The following is a 22,318-nucleotide window of genomic DNA, read 5'->3' as shown; positions in this document are numbered from 1 at the left end:
GCCCAGCAACAATATACATTGCAGTTGATTACAGCTTGTTTCGCGAGTATCCCCATCCCGGCAGGTAGGTAGCAGCACCATCGTCGTTCGCACGTTAAACTGCTAGCTGCCCGGTATTTTTATAGTAAGGTATTTGCTGCAAATACACCGCAGGACTATGCGACAAGAATTTTAAGGAAATTATCTCCGCGCTCATAGACACGATACGGATGAAAAGTTACGTCACAGAAAAATGTATGTAGCCTATATTATCAGTACCACTATTTCATCTTTCTTGCTAAAACAATAACTTCATGGTTCATATTATTGCTACATATTGCAGATCATAATTTATTATCATATGAAATACCACGAGAACATACTGTTCATTAACTAGCAGCGCAAACATTTTCGTAAGGCCTAAAACAATACGTTAATCACGATTTCGACTTCCGAACTGAAGCTGATCTTGAGACCTTGGCTAAAACAGACCTACCTTTCATACAGAAAACATAAAATCAATTAAATATGTTCAAGTTATAAAGATACTAGGTCTATGCACTAAGATAAATAATAAAAGAGCCAGCCCCTCAGAATGGTCTCACCACCAACAGAAGCAGGGTTCAATTATTACTATTATTATTACTATTATTATTATTATTATTATTATTATTATTATTATTATTATTATTATTATAAACGTGCGTGTATTTAAGGAAGTTCCAACAATAAATTATAAATTCCATTTAGTAAACTAATAATAATTAGAATGCCTGTGTTCGCTTTAATTAGTTTTCTTTCGTAGAAGTGTAACTGCTTTCATTCTTCTAATCACTGACATTAGCATACAGCGTGTTATTAAAAAAGTTATTACAAGTGCAAACACAATGACAAGTATCACGTCCAGCAGCAGGTACTGGTGCCAGTGTAACTCAGTGGACGCCGGACGCAGATGTGGCGCTCCCTTGTGTCTGATGACGTATTCCGTCCAGAACACGGCGCGGTCTAACGCTGTGTCAGCTTGATCTCTAAATATTGTTGATAATTTCTTCATGTTGACGGCATAACTAGAAAGACAAAATTGAACATTTTCATGCAGTGATATTTTTACATTATGCACCTATGTTTATAACCTTATGAAAGTTGAAATAGGCTATGCTTGCAGAACTAATTTGTTAAATACCTGTACAGGTGTTTAAAAAATGAAGGGCATAATTTCAAGTATGTATTCCCCATACGTAGACAATACAAAAAGTTCATTACAACATATGCCCATAAATGCTTGGTTTCCGAGTTATGACCTTCAAAACAGTGATATTCACCTAAACGTTTTTCTTCCCGCAGGTAGTTGTCTTTATAGCAGATGTTCAAAATGTCCACCTCCTGCTTGAATAAAGGCCTCACATCGATGCCTCATGGCCCTGCGAACACGAGCCCAAATTCCAGGAGTATTGCGTATTTCCTCACAACCTGCCACAATTCGATTCCGAAGGGATTCTATGTCAGGCACCGGAGACGAATACACCAATGATTTTAAATGGCCCCACAAGTAGAAATCGATAGGCTTGAAATCAGGTGAGCGTGGAGGCCAAGCAATTGGGCCACCTCTACCGATCCATCGGTCAGGATACCTCTCCTGGTACAAACGACGAGCAGCGCAGCATTGCCGTCCGCCTTACTGTACATGGAGTGCATTTCTGCTAGCTACTGATTTGAGTAGCCTACGTGTCGCACAGTACAACGCCAAACACAACACTCAACGTACCCTTCGCCTCGGAATTAACTGTCAGAGTGTTCTCTGTTAATATCTTCTGTCACGGCACCTACCTGCGGGAAGAGAAACGTTCCGGTGAATATCACTGTTTTGAAGGCCATAACTCGGAAACCAGGCATTTCCGGACACATGTTGCAATGAACTTTTTGTATTGTCTACATATGAGGAATACGTACTTGAAATTATGCCCTATATTTTTGAAACACCCTGTATATTGATGTTCCTAATTAGAGAATCCGGGTTTGATCTGCGTGTACGCAGCTACTAGTCTATCGGGACTTTGTACGTGGGTCTATCCTACTCGTAGGCCTATTTAAGGTAGGTGTCCCCGAAGTCCAAATTCCAAAAGTCTACCTAGTGGCCATATCAGGAACATGTGCACATGATATGACCACCCTTGTTCCATGTACTACAAATCGTGATTGTTTTCAGTTTGATAGCGCAGTTGTGCTAAAATTAAATAATTTTGGTGCAAAATGAATAAAAATGACATTTAATAATCTTTTTTATAATTCAAAAGTGTAGTCAAAACAGGTTTTTCCATAAAAAATTAAGTTGTTTTTCTTACAATACAAAATTTTTGTGTAATCCCAGCTATAAGGTATGTAAATTTGTCAGGTGAAAAAAATAAAAGTGAAATGAACTTGATATGGGCATGGTGAATTTGATATGGCCATATCAGGAGCAGGTAAGCTTTCACGAAAATCGTTTGATTATGAAGAACTCGTAAAAGATTCGCCATCAACGACAACGCCAATCAACAGAACATTAAAAACTGAATGGAGTACGATGGTTTTCATGAAACAAGTCTTTGAAAAACATGCATAAAACAAAGGAGACTTACCAGAGAAAAATAAGAAGAGGTCAGATGAAAACCGCAAAACAGGCAACTGACGCCATATTGCTCCACCTTACTGGATGGAAAACGATCAAGTAACATACCAGGATGCCCTTTCACTGGATGCTGCTGCAATTTAGCGGATTTTTTGGTTAACTAACTCACAATAGGGGGGTGGCCATATCAGGAACATGGCCATAACAGGAGCACCCACCTTACTTCAATTTTAGATTTTTTTATTTTTTTTTATTTTAGTTGGTTATTTAACGACGCTGTATCAACTACTAGGTTATTTAGCGTCGATGAGAATGGTGATAGCGAGATGAGGCCGAAGATTCGCCAGAGATTACCTTGCATTCACATTACGGTTGGGGAAAACCTCGGAAAAAACCCAACCAGGTAATCAGCCCAAGCGGGGATCGAACCCGCGCCCGAACGCAACTTCAGATCGGCAGGCAAGCGCCTTAACCGATTGAGCCACGCCGGTGGCTCAATTTTAGATCTGGCATAAGACAGACACATGGTAGGACTTCTGTAATGAGATGTAAGTGTGATGCTTTGCCTTCTTTTTGATACACCACTGAAAAGCACACTGAAAAAGGAGGAAGATAAAAACCGAAACGGTTTCCAACATCGTTAATACTGTACTCATTTACCATTCTGCACACCAAAAAGGCTACCATTTTTGTTCATGGTTTTAAATTATATTATATAATTTCCAACATGATGGCAACTTTACGATAGAGCTCCATAATTGCAGAATATTTGAAGAGGTTAGTAGGTTATTTTACGACGCTGTATCAACATCTCAGGTTATTTAGCGTCTGAATGATATGAAGGTGACAATGACGGTGAAATGAGTCCGCGGTCCAGCACCGAAAGTTACCCAGCATTTGCTCATATTGGGTTGAGGGAAAACCCCGGAAAAAAACCTCAACCAGGTAACTTGCCCCGACCGGGAATAGAACCCGGGCCACCTGGTTTCGCGGCCAGAATCGCTAGAATATCTGAAGAGGTGAACAAAGGATAAATAAAGAATGTGAATGTGAAGATTAAGACAAAGACGTTCAATACGAAGATGAAATGATGACAACTATAACGATAAAGAATTCGATAATGGAGAAGATGGTGGTGAAGACGAAGATGACAGCGATGGAGAAGAAAAAGATGATTTACCATCTTCATCCTCATTCCTTCCGTATCTGAAGACCAGTGCCAATTGATTTTACTGAGAAATTTCAAATGTTTCAACAGTCATGATAGAAATAGTTATTCTTCCATCTTGGTTAGTTAGTGGGGTTTAAAAGGGCACGTCAGCTACTATGATTCTTCCATCGTTCATGGAACATTTCCAACATACAATCTGTAAGTTATTTTGTAAAATTCAAGAGATACTAGTGGCTTGTGCAGCAAATGCTGCAAACTAAGTTCATTAGACGTTCAAATAAACATTTTTCAGATTTATTTTCAATGAAGAATACCTACCAGACATTCTGAAAGTTATTTGCTTCCATAATAATGAAAGATACTCTCTCTCGAGCAATACTGAAGAGAACCGCGCATATAAATATCTACACCACACCGCCATTAAAGATATGAAAAAGACCCAACACCACTTGATTAATAACTATAAAAATATTTTTTTTAATAATGTTATCTTATGTAAGTTTTATAGCTTTCAGTATAGCCGCCACTCAGTAAAATATAGAAATCAAAATCTAATTTAAGTTATTCTCTACATCTACTTATGTAACCCCAAAATGTTTCACTTTCATATCATCGATATAGCATTAATATGTATAACTAATGAAAAATAGTCACATCATGGCATTAACTACAATAATATTTCAATTCTAATGGTAATAATGTCATCAAACCACCTCAAATTTTGTAGTTTTTAATATCCAATACTCAGCTGTGCCCAGAAAATTACACACCACAAAATAGAACCTGTAAATTATTTTTAGTAAGTTAAGTTTTTAATAACCAATTTAATTTGAGCTCTGAATATATCAGCATTCTTGCAGATCGTGGCCTTCGTGTAATATTGTTTACTGTAGTGTGTGTTTTGTTTTATTCTGAAATACAATTAGCTAGTTCTCAAAACTGACGACAGATGGATTTTGGAAAATAGGAAAATTATGTTGAAAAATTGACATTTCAGTGAAAGCTGCTATTTTTCTGAAAAACTTTGAGTTCCAAGCTTCAAAATGAGGGATCATTTATTAAAATCCGTTCAGCCGTTTTCCCGTAATTTCCATTACCAGTTCAAATTATATATAGATGCTTAGCCTACATAGTTGGGGCGTCTAGTTTCCAAATGGCGCCTAAGTACAGAAAATTCCAAAACTACTGTTAGCTTGAATGTCGCCACCACAATCAACACAATGCGATAGGGGACAGTCCTCGTCACGAGTGTGAGTAAATTTAAACTTAATATAATTATCAGCTTTTCTTTACACACGAGTGACATTTTTTCTGACTGATGCATATCACTAGAAGTTGTATCCCTCGATGAACTTCATGCAACACTAACGCCGAATTACTGATCTCTATTCCTGTTTCATAGTAGGTACAACTTCTCATTTCAGATACTGACGAACGATTCTGACGCACAACTGAATTACAAGCAGACAAGGAGAGATAGTGTTGAAAATATAGTTACAATTTTACGACGAACTATTTTGTTGATTTTCGAGTTCGTTATTTTTTTTCTGGTTATTATATGCTTATTTAAGTTGTGTTAACTCTCGCTAAGTGATTTTATTATTTTATTTTATCAGTCTTAGTATTTACTTTATTATTTTTAATATTTCTGTTTTATTATTATTAATAATTAATTAATTTGTATTACTATCTTTGTATTATCTCCGTAACGGTTATTCTATTATTATTATTATTATTATTATTGTTATTATTATTATTGTTGTTGTTGTTGTTGTTGTTGTTACTATTATTTCTACATCAACATTATTATTGATATCTGTAAAATTTATGTAGACTCTATTGGACTGTGTCCGAGCACGACCATATGCTCATTTCGAGTATCTATTCATATGTACCATTTCAAATGTAAATTGTGAATAAATTTGAATTTGAAAATTAAACCTCGTTAATCCGGACTAATTGGGGGATAAATTGGCCGGTTTAACGAACGTCCGGATTAACTTAAATAACCTAAAAGAACAGTCGAAAGTGCATTAAAAATCCGTTCATAGTAACAAAACAGGTTTATTATGGTGTATTTAAAGGGCACAGACCTAATACACTATAAGACAGTAAAATGTAAAGCAATGCATACAATAATAATCATATATTTGTTTCTATAGTTTAATTACTTTAATGCAAATTTGATGGATTTTCTTTATTTTTAATACTATAGGTGTAATATTCCATAGTTCTAATGTTTAAAAGTAGAACGCTTCAGACCGCACAACTTCAAGTCAAGCGTGGAATGAGATCTCCGCCATTGGTTGAATAGCGATATAATTAGACTTATCTCCTCTGCCGGCAATGTTCACATCTCCTGCATCTGTACATAGTAGAGAAGTTTGACAGTGAGAATGTTGTTGGCTACGGCGCGACGTCATAACATGGCCAACATTGAACAAGTTTTATATAAATGCACATTCAACAAGAGTTTAATATAGCTATTACTTTGTTTTATTCATAGATTTCAAAAAGGCATATGACTCGGTTAAGAGGGAAGTATTATATGATATTCTTATTGAATTTGGTATTCCCAAGAAACTAGTTCGATTAATTAAAATGTGTCTCAGTGAAACATACAGCAGGGTCCGTATAGGTCAGTTTCTATCTGATGCTTTTCCAATTCACTGCGGGCTAAAGCAGGGAGATGCACTATCACCTTTACTTTTTAACTTCGCTCTAGAATATGCCATTAGGAAAGTTCAGGATAACAGGCAGGGTTTGGAATTGAACGGGTTACATCATCTTCTTGTCTATGCGGATGACGTGAATATGTTAGGAGAAAACACACAAACGATTAGGGAAAACACGAAATTTTACTTGAAGCAAGTAAAGCGATCGGTTTGGAAGTAAATCCCGAAAAGACAAAGTATATGATTATGTCTCGTGACCAGAATATTGTAGGCCTACGAAATGGAAATATAAAAATTGGAGATTTATCCTTCGAAGAGGTGGAAAAATTCAAATATCTTGGAGCAACAGTAACAAATATAAATGACACTCGGGAGGAGATTAAACGCAGAATAAATATGGGAAATGCGTGTTATTATTCGGTTGAGAAGCTCTTATCATCCAGTCTGCTGTCCAAAAATCTGAAAGTTAGAATTTATAAAACAGTTATATTACGGGTTCTTCTGTATGGTTGTGAAACTTGGACTCTCGCTCTGAGAGAGGAATATAGGTTAAGTGTGTTTGAGAATAAGGTGCTTAGGAAAATATTTGGGGCTAAGCGGGATGAAGTTACAGGAGAATGGAGAAAGTTACACAACACAGAACTGCACGCATTGTATTCTTCACCTGACATAATTAGGAACATTAAATCCAGACGTTTGAGATGGGCAGGACATGTAGCACGTATGGGCGAATCCAGACATGCATATAGAGTGTTAGTTGGGAGGCTGGAGGGAAAAAGACCTTTAGGGAGGCCGAGACGTAGATGGGAGGATAATATTAAAATGGATATGAGGGAGGTGGGATATGATTATAGAGACTGGATTAATCTTGCACAGGATAGGGACCGATGGCGGGCTTATGTGAGGGCGGCAATGAACCTTCGGGTTCCTTAAAAGCCATTTGTAAGTAAGTAAGTATTCCTTTGTTTTTTAGAATTTCGAACATGTATTTGTATTAGGCGATTGTCAAGATGGCAGTGCATGACTAGACCACGATAATCACGTGACTCCGATTCGTGTCGAAGCCTGGTAACGCAAGAATGAGATATTGGATAACTTGACAAATCTTAATACAAGGATCATTTTGATTTTTACTTTGTGTAATGCGAAAGTATGCGTCATTTAATTACATCTATTTTTTCCGTACGGAACCTCATAGATCTTCTGTTCTTTTGGTAAGAACCCTTCTGCCGACCTGGTGTGTGGATGAGCCTTGAATTATATGAAGCATAAATTATAGTAACTGCGAAAAACTCACGATTTATTTCCAAGTACTTTCTTCACTGCTTGGAGAATGCTTTCTTTGGACAGTGTGTGGTAATCCAGGTGAACACCGCCTTTTCGGTCCAATATTAATTTCAAATTTGAAGGTTGATCCATTATCAATGGTATTCCCACAACGGGAACTCCTCTGTACACTGCCTCCAGCATGCTTAATCGTCCACAGTGGGTTATAAACATTCGGATATTCGGATGGGCTGAAAAAGAAAGACTGGGCCTCAGTGGCGGTTCCTGCATATTTCTTAAGAGGAGGAAAGAAGTTAACAGCACTAAATGACACCTTCTTGAATGAAACATGCTACAAATTAGCCTGCATGCATACATGTAAGACCAGGTAGTGTTGGGGTTGGCCTTCCCTTCTGTATAGCAACAATCTGTTCTTGTAAACTGAGTTTCCTAAATTGTCCAAAATATATTATGTTTTCACTTCCATTCATTGTTGAATAATTGCACAAATTAACAATTACAAGGAAATTAACAACCTCGTAGCATTTTTCGAGCACACTACAGCATCACATGTGTTGGAAGAGACTAGCTACTAACTCGTAACCGGAACCGTTTTACGGAAATGGAAATGGGAATGGGAAATAATCTGAGGAAAGCGAGGACACTGCACCCACCCACGTGGTCTGTGTTGCCACATGTACATTTTACAAGTTCAGTATCACATGCTTTTGAAGAATGTCAGTTCTTGTAAAGTCATACTATCATTATTGTTCAAAGCTGCCAGTGGCCGATTAATTTTTTATGTTAAAAATGATGTAGTTTGGAGTACCTATTTTCAGTTTCAAATATATTTGTACAAAACTGACAACTTGGCTGTTGCCCTGTCTAGTAAGCAATGAACAGAAGTGAATTTCAGGGACCAACTACGTAAAACTACTTCCTCTTTGTTTTACATAAACCCGACTTTAGCTTTCAGATATCCACGAAAGTTTCAAACCATGAATAATAGCCTACAAGTGCAATGAATAATATTTTTGATTTATAATTTTAAAAAAGTTTACATGGTGTCTTTCATAGCGTTGCGTTAAAACTGTTTTTGTTGTGTTCCTCCTATATGTGTTATAGTCTGGTTGAATGCAACATCGTTAGGTGGCAGCGGTAGCGAGCTTGCTGCACGACCAGTCGGTTTCTGTTTCCTGCCCATGACTGATTCAGAGGAGGATCTCCTCCCTCTCCGTTCATTTACTTGCTTTAAAACTCTGCTTCTTTCTCTGGCCGCTAGTGCGCTGTTGTCTATGTGTGTTAACTGCAGTAGAGGAGGAATGGAATGCCTTTCCTCCACACAGACAATCTCGCATCTTTCTCACTGTTTTCTACAGCACATGAGCGCGCGTCGTTTAAAACTCGATCAACTGAGTTTTTCTTATAGCTGTGAACTTAAAAATTATCGAATCTTCCTCGAATTTCAAGGCACATATTTTATTTGGTATTTACTTTTAAAAGAAGAAATTGTGAGGAGGAGTTCCTCCCTTCCCTCCCCCGAGGAACGCCACTGCTGGGCCTACTAAAGAGGAAGATCTGGTAAACTTGAAGAATGTTTGTAAATGCGACCCAAATTAATATCTTTGCACCTTTTACGATTTTTATAATACTTTCTGGCTCGGTGGTTAGGTCCAGGTAGGTAGTTTATATAATTCGCAAAAAATGTCCAACTGCTTCTTCAAATTTTTTTAAGACAAAATCATTTGAGAATACTCAAGCCATTTAATTCTGATGAATAGTAAGAATCGCTCTCTTTACTATTATCATTGAGTATCATTAATATTACTATTACTGACGTCACGTTGAGAAGAACTTGATAGAATTACTGACGGAAGATGACTGATTACAGCATATTCTGTTCCGATGCTCCTTCGGATGTGCTTCACTCACCTATATATGTTAACAGACTTAAATGATTTGCCGTAAAAGGAACATTGACTTAAAGTATTATGAGAATTTTGCTGGTTAGTTACATCTTCAGAAGATAAACGATCCTTGTTAACATTAATTTCATTGAAAAGTGTGTTATATGATTACTGTAAGTTAAAATAAATAAAAATGTGAATTTTACCCAGAATTGCGTCTTGTGGAAGCCATTTTTCTATTCTAATATTCGAAGGAAGGTCACCCATCTTGTTCGTCTCGAATTTCCAAAGAATTCGAAGAGGCAATTCCGAGAAAGCATCCACAAATAACTTCAATTTCTCAGAATCTATCATTTCCCCTTTGATCGACACTCCCAGGCTGAAGTAGATAAATCCTTGCGCTCCGTCCAGAAAATCCTGTAAAATCTGTAATAAAAACAAGAATGAATCATTCCTTAGATTTACTATTATTTCACTTAAGGGGAACAAAGGCTAATTCAGAGTTTCCGATCTGTGATCGGGTCAAAACCCTGATGGAACTGATTTTTAACCCTTGCGATGAACTTCGGTGAAGTCTGGAGGACTGAATTAGTCAAAATCACTCTCCTCACCTTGGACCTCCTGGATCTTTTAAGATGCGAAAGAGAGAGTGTTTTATGGAAAGTGAAATAGGGATAAGAGTAGACAAGAATGCCCTTTATCACCTCCCTTGTTCAACACCATGAAGAATTTAATGAAGAACTGTTTTCAGAACATGGGAGGGGTGATAGTAGGGGAAGAAGAATAAAGCGCATAAGATTTGCTTATGATATGGCGTTATTAGCAGAAGACAAGATGATATTAAGGTCTTTGTTACCGGAAATAAACGAAGGTGTAAGCAGTATGGGATGAAAGTAAAAGCAAAGAAGACTAAGACCAAGGTTATCGGAAGAAAAATAAAGAACGTGAACGTGCGAATTCGAAATGAGGCAGTAGAATAAGTGAACAGTAGTTTTTCAAATACTTTGGGTGTACTACAAGTACAGAGCGTTCGCCTACGGGTGGGGCCAGGGAAGCGGCCTCCCTGCGGTGTCGCTTGCGGGAATCGTCTATCCCTAAGCTTCCGCTTTCTATACTATACTCTGTAGGGTTTTAATTTTAAGTTTAGCAGCAGTAACACTAACTTCCTGTGAAACACGTCTTAGAGATTTATTAGGAGAGCGTGTAAATGATGCACTGATTTCGTCAATTTTTTCTCCCGTCAATACTCTTCGTTTTCGCTTAGGAATTGTACCATTTATCGACCCTGTTGTCCTTAATTTGTTAACAAGACGTCTAACAGTTTCTCTACCCTGAATTGGAGCACCCGAATATTTCACTTCAAATTACCTACGCACCTCTCTACATGACTCTGTTTTCACATATGCATCATACATAAAGAAACTCTCTGTTCAAGCGTGAATTTTGCGTTTTGCATTGTTAACAAATTTTACACACACGCTGAATATTTAAGCAACTGTGTCAAGAAAGTGCACTGTACGTGTTAAATACTGCAACATCTGGCTCACAACTGATAACTTGTCGACCTTGATGTCCTTGATTGTCGAGCGTGTCTCAACAACTGCGCACACAAAGCGGCGTATCAGTACATGCCGCTTTCCTGGCCCCACCCGTAGGCGAACGCTCTGTAGTAACATAAGCTGCTGCCAGGAATTCAAGAGAAGGACAGCAATGGAAAAGGAAGCTTTTAATAGATTTAATACATTTAAAATGGGCTCTCAAGTGTAAAACGGGCTCTCAAGTGATGTCGTAATAATTCACAATTAAAATGGGACACACTCGCGGACCGAAGAACGCGAATTCGATTATGCGCAATGTTCAAAACATACAGAGGTGAGCCTGCCTGGAGAGAAATAAAAAATAGGTTGCAGCCGCCAAATTAGGCCTACTCTTCAAGGAACGACCACTCATAAATTGAGGGAAAGAAGACAGAGGTCGGACACTGGAAAGTTTTCTTTTCTCAATCGTACTATCAGGGACTGGAATGCTCTACCTGCAGACTTACTAAAGGCTTTACCAATAACCAAAAATGTATTTAAAAATAGGCTTAAGGACTTTACTAATAGACGGTAGTATATTATACACACTACTTAAAGTGTGTAATTGATATCTTGTTATTTACAGTGTTCTGTCAGTAAGAAAGTGTGTTGTGTCAGTGAAGTGTGTAGTATCAGTGAAGTCTATTGTGCAAGTGAAGTGTGTTGTTGTCAGTGAAGTGGCTGTGCAAAGTATTTGAACAGTGAAATGGTTAGAAGTGTTAGTGAAATCAGGTAGAATCAGTGCTGTGAGTGAGTTGACAGCGAAATAAGTGTAGTGCCGAAATGTACTTGTGCAGGTATGAACCTGTCACATTCGTGGGTCTTAGTTCGAACTTAGGATTAAGATACGAATTAGGTTTACTTTAAATGTTATTTTAAGTGACCATGCTTCATTTAATTTAGGATGCTCCTTGTTATTATTATTATTATTATTATTATTATTATTATTATTATTATTATTATTATTATTGTTATTATTATTACTATTTATTGTTTTTATTAGCTGTGTTTATTATTAATTGTCATTATTGAGTGTAATTAGTTACCACTGCCACCGGGTATATACCCATTGCAGTGTGAATAAATACATGCATAAGGAGCATCTTCTGCGGACATCTGGTAAAATATTAATGCCCACGTGCATCAACGTCAGTTAGTGTAACCACCGGTTAAAATTGTCACCTAACCTCTGGTTAAGCATTTTTACAGTGGATCGACCTCGGTTACGACTTAAATAGGAGGTTAACCACAGTAATCTCTAACCGGCCATATTCGAGCGGTTAAAAGAGATAACCAGTGATTAGTAGAGCAAGTAAAGCAAAATGGCTGCCAGAGCCACAGATGTTTATTTCGAAGACGATTATTATTGTACAATACTTGAATTACTTGATAGAGCGTGAGCGTGAAGGTTCTTTAGTGGAAAGAGAGAATTCTTACGAGGAATTAGGTGACAGAAAATTTCAGGAGGGATTTCGTTTATCGAAATCTACAAATGGATCACTTGAAATAACACAAAAAGTCATATTTCTCCTATGGTTCGGCTGCTTGTATTACGATTCTATGTAACTGATATTTTCTGTATTTTAAGAGGGAATACTCGAATATCTCTTTCTCTATGTCACTGGCTGAACAAAGAGAGGTTATTTATGGATCTTAGGATAATGAACAGTTCCCTCGTGTAAATGGGGTCCTTGATCTTATACACATTCCTATTAATCTTCTGCATCCTTTTCCTTTATAGATATTCCATCTTTTTATATAATATATTTAAATTCTAGTAATTAAGTCTAGCGACACTTCAACCACACATTGGGATATAATCATTTTTGCATTCAATTTTCTATTTTGTACGATTTTAACCTAACAGCAAATAAATGCAACTCGCAAATATAACAGCGCCCAAAGGCAAACAAATGCAAAGCGAAAATGTAGGACACGTTCATTTCGATGTAGAACGGAGTGAGCGCAGTCATTTTCAGACGTTGACTATTATCCTTACAGCGGTATGGATGCTTTCCTTTAGTCATTTTGTAGAAACAGTACACCAGCATAGACTTTACTCTGGTTAAATGAGGTGTCAGCTAGCCATGTTTAAGTAATCTGTGATTATGAATGGTGCACACAAATTACATTTTAACCACTGTTACTGTTTAACCGTCGTTTCATAATCTACGATTACTGCGTTTTTAACCGATGTTGATACACTTCGCCATGAGGAACAAGCTAATAAAGTGCTTTATGTGAATGGTGGCATTTTATGGGGCAGAAACATGGACATCGCTCAATTGTTAAGCTTACTAAATGCTTTACTTAGAAACAACTAACCTGCGGTAAAGGCTCATGCCGTGACTTGATGTGCATCCCACCAACTGGAATCACATTTGATGATAATGGGCGCGGCTCGTCCAAGCCGACAGCGATGTTAGCCAGGAGCAAGCTGAAGTTTCTTTGTATATCCAAGTACGGCAGTAAAGTTTCCCTGAAGTGCTTCCTCGCTACGGATTCTTGCACGGAAACAATGCTGTACTTATAATAAAATGTGAAGATACTGTGAATTATGTAATTGTGTATTCTTTCTCCGAAAGTCATACGACTTGAATAAGGAAGGAAATAATTAGGCATATACGAAGGGTTTTCGGGTGTTCCCATTAAGGTACTTAACCAGGGGAACATTCCATGTGAGGATATCACAACAACGGGCGGTGATCCGAATTTCGTTATGAACCCATACAGACATCCGCCTAGGCTTGCTTCCACGATAATGAGATCAAATTTATATCCTGGCTGAGAATTCAGTAATTGTTTCACTCCTTTGCTTGAGAGTTGCAGTTCACAATAAAATTCAACTATTTCAGTCAATTTGTGAATAATTTCCAGCGTTGACTTTTCAGGGGATTTTCCATAGTTGTACTTGCTGTGTAACATGTCATAAGCTCGTTCAATTAGGATGGTGGTTCTGTTAGGTGTTGGTTGCTTGTCAACATCGGGGCATATCTCTGTCACCTGAAATAAAATTGCATACTATTAACCACGCGAATAGAATGTTAATAACTTGCGTTTGAGAACAGAGTGGAATGTGTGGTGTAGCCAACGTATAGGGAATTACAAGTATGGACACTTCGCGTCGGTACCTTTGATGTAGCAGTGACTGATTTCAATAATCTTCAAACCAGTTTGAGCGTGAGATTATGCTTTTTCCCTACAGTTGGCGCTGATATCACACCAGCTAGCAGTCGACACAGGGGAATTATAACAGACATACAATTATACCTCTAGATACATTATGTAGTAGTAGTAGTAGTAGTAGTAGTAGTAGTAGTAGTAGTAGAAGATTTATTTCGACTGGCAGAGTTAAGGCCATAAAGCCTTCTCTTCCACTCAACCAGTATTAGAACAATAGCAAATATAAAAATGGCAGAAATACAGGAACAATACACAATTAATAGTAATAATAATAATAATAATAATAATAATAATAATAATAGGCCTAATAATAATAATAATAATAATAATAGGCCTAATAATAATAATAATAATAACAAAATGAAAACATGTACTCAAATAAAATAAATTCGACCGATAAAATAATAAATCCGCCATTATCTGTAATGTCTAGATTCCAGAGTTCCTTTATAATGAGAGTTGAAACGTTTATTTCATCAATAATTAAAATATGTAATGATTTGATGCCACTGACAGTGGAAAAACAAAACTCCTATGAGAAGTAAAACCATATCCTATATATATATATATATATATATATATATATATATATATTGCATACAAGTATTAAATTTGATACATAATTTTATAATACATTATATTATTTCATAATATAATTTATTATGTATAAAACATAAAAATTATTATTAAGCTAGTTTATCACTGAGAAATAAGGAAAAGCTGTTAACTTGAATTTAGTGGAAGCAAAGCCGTTACTGGACTATGCAACTGATGTCCCGTCGCCCTAATTTCCGGCAGCCAATCACGTTGCAGATCGGCTACATTTAAACGTGTGCGTCTTGTGATTCGCTGATGAAGACATGCATTTCCTAAGGCTCGATAAATACTTAATATAATCGCCCGCCATTTTGGCTTTTTCGTTGGCGTTCGCAGAATGCACACGAGGACGTTATTTGCCGCTCAGTTATTTGCTGCGTTTGATTTATTATCATAGGAGCTACGACATGATAATGTTTAACTGTGTGGCAAATAGATTCCTCGAATGGTAGCTCGGCAAAGAAAGAACAAAAATGGAGAACGATACTACATACTTAGGGTGCTATTCATAGACATTTCGCAGCACGCGCTACGAGCGTACTAAGCTAGCCCCGGCTATCCACTGGTTACTTGTACAGAATTCAAATCATATCCTATCGCTAACACTGGTTTATGAATACGAAAAACGCTGATCATCCACCGGAAGCCCGCGCTAAAAATGTCTATGAATACGGCCCTAGACTTTATAGAGCCATCACTTCCTAAGACGTAAGCAAAGAGGAGGAGTCCCGCCGGGAACAACAGCGCCGCGTCTATAGGTAGACGATGTTTGGATCTTGTGACTCAACTCTTATATTCAATTATTACTAGTGGCTTGTGCAGCAAATGCTGCTGCAAACTAAGTTCGTTAGACGTTCAAATAAAAATTTTTCAGATTTATTTTCAATGAAGAATACTTGTCTTGTTAATAGTTATTTGATTCCATAATAATGAAACATACTCCCTCTGAATGGATTTTTTAGGCCAAATACTTTCTCTTGAATCTATCCAACTTCAGTTTTGGAGTTTCAACGCGAAAACGCAAGTATCAATGTCAGGACGATAGCAGTAGCTATTTCAGGTCATTGTGGAGTGTAGGCGAAAGTTAAAAAAATATCAGGTTTGATAAGCTTTCGAACAATAGCATTTTCGTATAGCTGCTGCATGTAGAACTTGAAATGTAGAGCGTAAAATCATTTTATCCTACTAAGAGATCTTGCTGAAATGATCTGGAGACTACAAAATTTTCTAGGCCTCTTATTTTATCAGTAAGTAATACCTTTTGATCTTTCCTTAGGAACTGTAATTTTTGCACTCTGTGGAGCTAATACTGAAGACAATGACACTCATATCAATATCTACACTACACCGCCATTAAGTATATGAAAAAGACCCAACCCCACTGGGCTAATAAGTATAAAAATATTTGATTTTTAATAACAATATTATTATCTTACTTAAGTTTTGTAGTTATACTGTATATAGGAGCCACTCAGTAAATTATAGAAATGAAGATCTAAATTAAGATATTCTCTACATTTACTTACATAACCTCAAAACGTTTCACTTTCATGTCATCAATATAGCATCAATATTATGTACAATTAATGAAAAATAGATGCATCATATTAACTATAATAATATTTAATTTCTAATGATAATAATGTCATCAAACCACCTCAAGTTTCGTAGATTTGAATATCCAATACACAGCTGTACTCAGAAAATTGAAAGGTACACGGGAAAAACGATCAAGGTCCATAAAAATCGAAATTGAGTTAATAATGCTATCTTATAGTGGAAAAGAAGTACTATCATGTGGTCTAGCTAGTAATAAGAAATCATCGTTCTTGGCATTCCACTACGTCAATTTCTATTAAATACACACATAACAAAGTATTAAGTGCTTAAACTTTAAAATTCGTTTTTCTCGAAACTTTATAAAATGGTCCTTGATCGTTATTCCCGTGTACCCTTCAATTGTTATACACTGCAGAATCAGTTTTAATAACAAATTGAATTGAGCTCTAAATGTGTCTGCAATCCTGCAGTTCATGGCCTTCGTGTAATAGCCTATTGTTTATTGCAGTTTGTGTTTTGTTCTGAAATTCAATCAAGTCGGCCGTGATTCGATAAAATTAGTTCTCAAAACTGACAACAGATGGATTTTGGAAAATAGGAAAATTATGTAGGAAAATTGACATTTCACTGAAAATTACTACTTTTCCGAAAAACTTTGGGTTCCAAGCTTCAAAATGAGGGGCCATTTATTAAAATCCGTTCAGCCCTTTTCCCGTAATTTCCATTACCAGTTCAAATTTTATATATATAGATTATTATTATCGAGGAACTCCAACGTGTGCCAGGCGTATGCTCGATTACACTAACCTCTAGCGCTTGAAAGTGGAATTAAACGCCAAAGGAGCGCATGCACACAGAAAAACAGAACAGAAAAATTCGTTCAGTGTCTATTCTTCTTCTTCTTCTTCCTAAACACGGTTTAGGCCTTTGCGACCTGTTCCGAGGCTAATTAAGTGTTTTCAGTCAAATTGGTCACTCCATCTTCTCACCGGTCTCCCAACGTCTCGGCCTCCAAATGGTCTGTAAAAAAAAGCTTGCCGTGGAAGTCTTGAAGGACTCATTCTTAATACATGTTCTTTCCATTGCTTCTGATATCTTTGTATCTCTTCCACCATATCCTCCTGTTGTAGTTGGTTTCTAATATCTTTATTACGGTAGTCTATCTCTTCGGGTAACTCCCAGTGTTGATCTCAGGAACCTCATATGTGCTGCTTCTATTCTTGATTTATCTTTAGCTCTTAAGACCCAAGTTTCACTTGCGAATTTTAGGGCTTGTTTTGAAGTAATATTATGTATTCTTAGTTTAATTTCTTTTCTCATACCTTTCCCAAAATGTCTCTTTATACAACCATTTAATTTATTATATTTTTGTAAATTCTCTTCTATATCTGTTTGTGCGCTCATAGTTGAGATTTTAGTACCCAAGTATGCAAAATTTGAGACCTGTTCTATAACTTCCTGATTTACGACTATTTTTATTCGTTTTTGTATTTTCCCTTTGAGGGCCATTGATTTAGTTTTTGTATTAGATATAGTCATGCTGATATCTTTTGCTATTTTATTCAAATTCAGTGTCTATTCTATGTACCATAATTCCTATTCGCTGGTGCAGCTAGGTATATAAAGATGATATGAGAGTAGATTTTTGTACAGTGCCGTTATTTTCCATGACATCACTTCACCACTTCAGTATCATCTTATTTGACTAACCGAATGACAATGGAAAGCATTTGCAACATATCGTAGTCCCCACTGGGATCTAGCGACCAGAGTTTTACGGAACAATTAGCCATAGAAATTCCTGAAGTTGACGTCGACACCTGAATTTTTTGGTACGGCATCTTTCACGCACGAACATCCTTATAGAATGATGATGATGATGATGATGATGATGATGATGATGATGATGATGATGATGATGATGACGATGACGATGATGATGATGATGATGATGATGATGATGATGATGATGATGATGATGATGATGATGATGATGATGATATCTTTCCGAATTCCGACTTTCACAGGATATCTCACTTGAACTCCCCGGGATTTTAATCATGGAGGAACATAGATGCTCAGTTTTCAGTAAAAAGTACATAATATAAAATACAGATACAAAATATGAACCATTTAATTCCCTAGATGAGCGGTCGGCTAAAACAGGGACCGTCAAGTGACTACACTCTCGTGCGTACGTACAAACCCTCAAGCCCTGACGTACGGCTGCGGGCAAGGGTAGCTGCTTCCACAGTGGCGGAGCTAAGAACTTGTATGTGAACCAAATTTGTGATAAGAATGTAAATTAATTTCAGCTTTTAATTGAAGCACGCTTTCACTGTTAATTGCACTATACTGAAAAACAGTACTCTATACAATTTTGTACAGTTAACTATATACGAAACAAATTTTTGCACGTTTGCACAATAATGAAACAAAACAAAATATACACTTTTATACAGATTAATATACTGTTTGTCTTCTTCTCATTGCTATACAATTCAATTAACAAAATAAAACAACAGTACAAACGTTGTCATTCAAATACAATTCTCTAATAATAGTACTTTTTTTTAAACATCAGAGATCCGCTGCGATTTTTGCAGTTTTCTGTTAGTAAGCAGCTATTTAATTCTCGGAGCTATTGTTTTAGTACCAGCCAATCGCAAACATGCTTTCAATTGTTCATCACTTAGTTGTTTCTGTGACGTGACTTTGTAAACTTCATTAAACAAAACAGTGTTTCGCATACGTAGGTTGTCCCGAACATTTACAACGTTCTTGCAGCAAGATTGTACTGTTTAGGAAACCTTTCTCGTGGAAAACAAGTATAGAAATGGTTAATACTTTTTGTTTTGATACTTATCCTTTAGCTCAATATCGCTTTGTAAATCAAGTATTTCTAATTGTAGTTCAGCAGGAATATCCAGGACACTCACTGAAAAAGATATTGCAAATATCTTAAATTGTTGTTCAAGATTTCTAATATCCTCAAATCTACGTTCGAAACTTCACACAATTGTTGCATTATTCTTATATATTCTTTCATGTCCAAGGCTTCTAACAGGTTTTCCATGTACATCCATAAATAAGGCAGTTTCATTTCTAAGTGCGAGAAAACGTTCCAGAATTTTTCGACTTCACCACCTTACCTCGGTATGGTAGAGTAAATCCCCATACTGTTAATACCATCAAGCAGTGCCTTGAAGTCCCTGTGATTGAGTCCTTTAGACCTTATGAAATTAATTGTTCGCATAACAACATCCATTACATTGCTAAGGTTCATGTTTTAGCACATAAATATTCCTGGTGCAAAATGCAGTGCACCGGTGCCCCCAAGCGACCTCGATAGGTTCCACCACTGATAGACTGCAGTGTACAAGTGTACTGCCCGCAGTGGAAGCCGTAAGCAGGCCTGTACGCCCTCTCGCGATCTTGACTCGACTTGGCGGAGCCTGGGCTAAAAGATTAAGTCATATAAAATGCAGACTGCAATACACAGCAAAGGGGAAGGTAGGAGGGAGAGGATACCCAGACTGCTTAACGTTGAATGAACAAGTGATGGCTAAGGGGAGGGAGATAATGCCTTAAGGCTCATTCACAATGAAAATTAAACATAACGTAAACATAACACGTGTGTGGAAACAAACATACCGAATCAACAAAACTACAGAATCTATTACATAAAAATGGAGAATTGCACAATGACTGACGATGTAGCTATTCAATTTATGTTTCTAATAACTACAATGGCATCAGTATATGGCTTTCAATACTTGAAATCAAAGAAACGGAGATGTAAAATAATCAACTTTTCGTCATATGATTCCATGTTGCGCGCCTAGCTATCATCACGGCCAATAGATCAAAATATTGCCTGTAGGCAAAGCCCATGAGATGTTAAACAAAAAGTGAAAACACGCTTTCCGCTTGTGTACTGTTTCCAAATCGCATAAACATAAGCATGAAAGTTTGGAGTTTGCAAAGTTTCATGTTAACGTCTTATGATTAAGATTAAGTTCATGCTTATGTAATTCATTGTGAATGCTTTCATTAAATAACATGGACACAAGGTTTTATGCTTACGTTATGTTTATGTTTAATTTTCATTGTGAATGGGCCTTTACCTCTCCACCCTGCTTGTATACTAAGAGGTTGACTCACGAGTCACGAAATGCCGACCACAGCCCTAGATGCTATAAATATTGTTATGAGCACATTTAGAACGCACTGATGTTTATGTACATGAAAAGAAATTACCGCTTATTTGTGAAATCTTTACCTCATGTCCTCTAGAGGCCAGGGCTCGAGACAGCACTCTATTGAAGATGTTGTGACTCGGTGACGCCAGAGTGAAGATGGCCAAAATTCTTGCGCCATGGACTGGACTGTGTCCAGAATTGGATAGCACAAAAACCATCAAAATCAGGATTTTCAATCCGAACATTCTAATCACATAACGGGAAAATATTAATTACATATAGATTAAACAATTTAGAAAACATTATACATTGTTAACTAAAGGACGATAGAAAAGTATGCAACGAAAACAGGAAGAGATAAATATGAAGGAATAAGGTAGAAATAAAGAGAAAATTAAAGGAAATGCGAAAAAAAGGCAAATTCAGTAAAAGAAAGAAAAGGATGGAATCAATCGAGAATATTTTCGACAAGCAAATATAAGCTGATGAGAAGAGAAGTGTGGAAGAACAGAAAGAAGAGTATAACGAGAAGAGAAAGGAGGACGGGCAGAGGATAAGAGAAATGAGATTGAGCAGGAGACGAGAATGAAGGAAAAGCAGGAGACGAAAATGAGGGAAAAACATAAGAAGGAAAAGGAGGAAGAGCAGAAGGATAAGAGAAAGTAGGAAGAGCAGAAGGATAAGGGACAGAAGGAAGATCAAAAGGGAAAGAAAAAGAAGCATAAAGATAAGAGAAAGGAAGAAGAGCAGAAAGATAAGGGAAAGGAGGAAGAGCAGAAAGATAAGGGAAAGGAGGAAGAGCAGAAAGATAAGGGAAAGGAGGAAGAGCAGAAAGATAAGGGAAAGGAGGAAGAACAGAAAGATAAGGGAAAAGAGGAAGAGCAGAAAGATAAGGGAAAGGAGGAAGAGCAGAAAGATAAGGGAAAGGAGGAATAGCAGAAAGATAAGGGAAAGGAGGAAGAACAGAAAGATAAGGGAAAGGAGGAAGAGCAGAAAGATAAGGGAAAGGAGGAAGAGCAGAAAGATAAGGGAAAGGAGGAAGAACAGAAAGATAAGGGAAAAGAGGAAGAGCAGAAAGATAAGGGAAAGGAGGAAGAGCAGAAAGATAAGGGAAAGGAGGAATAGCAGAAAGATAAGGGAAAGGAGGAAGAGCAGAAAGATAAGGGAAAGGAGGAAGAGCAGAAAGATAAGGGGAAGGAGGAAGAGCAGAAAGATAAGGGAAAGGAGGAAGAGCAGAAAGATAAGGGAAAGGAGGAAGAGCAGAAAGATAAGGGAAAGGAGGAAGAACAGAAAGATAAGGGAAAGGAGGAAGAGCAGAAAGATAAGGGAAAGGAGGAAGAACAGAAAGATAAGGGAAAGGAGGAAGAACAGAAAGATAAGGGAAAGGAGGAAGAGCAGAAAGATAAGGGAAAGGAGGAAGAGCAGAAAGATAAGGGAAAGGAGGAAGAGCAGAAAGATAAGGGAAAGGAGGAAGAGCAGAAAGATAAGGGAAAGGAGGAAGAACAGAAAGATAAGGGAAAGGAGGAAGAGCAGAAAGATAAGGGAAATGAGGAAGAGCAGAAAGATAAGGGAAAGGAGGAAGAGCAGAAAGAT

General features: G+C 37.1%; 1 protein-coding gene across 1 annotated transcript; it reads right to left on the bottom strand.

Annotated features, from left to right (window-relative positions):
* Positions 1 to 584: 584 nt before the first annotated feature.
* On the bottom strand, positions 585 to 21,291 carry LOC138707450 (UDP-glucosyltransferase 2-like). Its single transcript, XM_069836918.1, has 5 exons — positions 20,806 to 21,291; positions 13,509 to 14,186; positions 9,813 to 10,032; positions 7,731 to 7,950; positions 585 to 1,046 (listed from the first exon to the last, which is right to left on the bottom strand). The coding sequence occupies exons 1-5, from the start codon at positions 20,968 to 20,970 to the stop codon at positions 764 to 766; spliced, it is 1,566 nt and encodes a 521-aa protein (XP_069693019.1). The 5' UTR covers positions 20,971 to 21,291; the 3' UTR covers positions 585 to 763.
* Between the last annotated feature and the right edge of the window lie 1,027 nt (positions 21,292 to 22,318).

Source organism: Periplaneta americana, chromosome 1 (genome assembly GCF_040183065.1).
Source record: "Periplaneta americana isolate PAMFEO1 chromosome 1, P.americana_PAMFEO1_priV1, whole genome shotgun sequence".
Classification (NCBI taxonomy): domain Eukaryota; kingdom Metazoa; phylum Arthropoda; class Insecta; order Blattodea; family Blattidae; genus Periplaneta; species Periplaneta americana.
The sequence above is the reverse complement of the archived record's forward strand: the minus strand, read 5'-3'. Positions and strand labels throughout refer to the sequence as shown.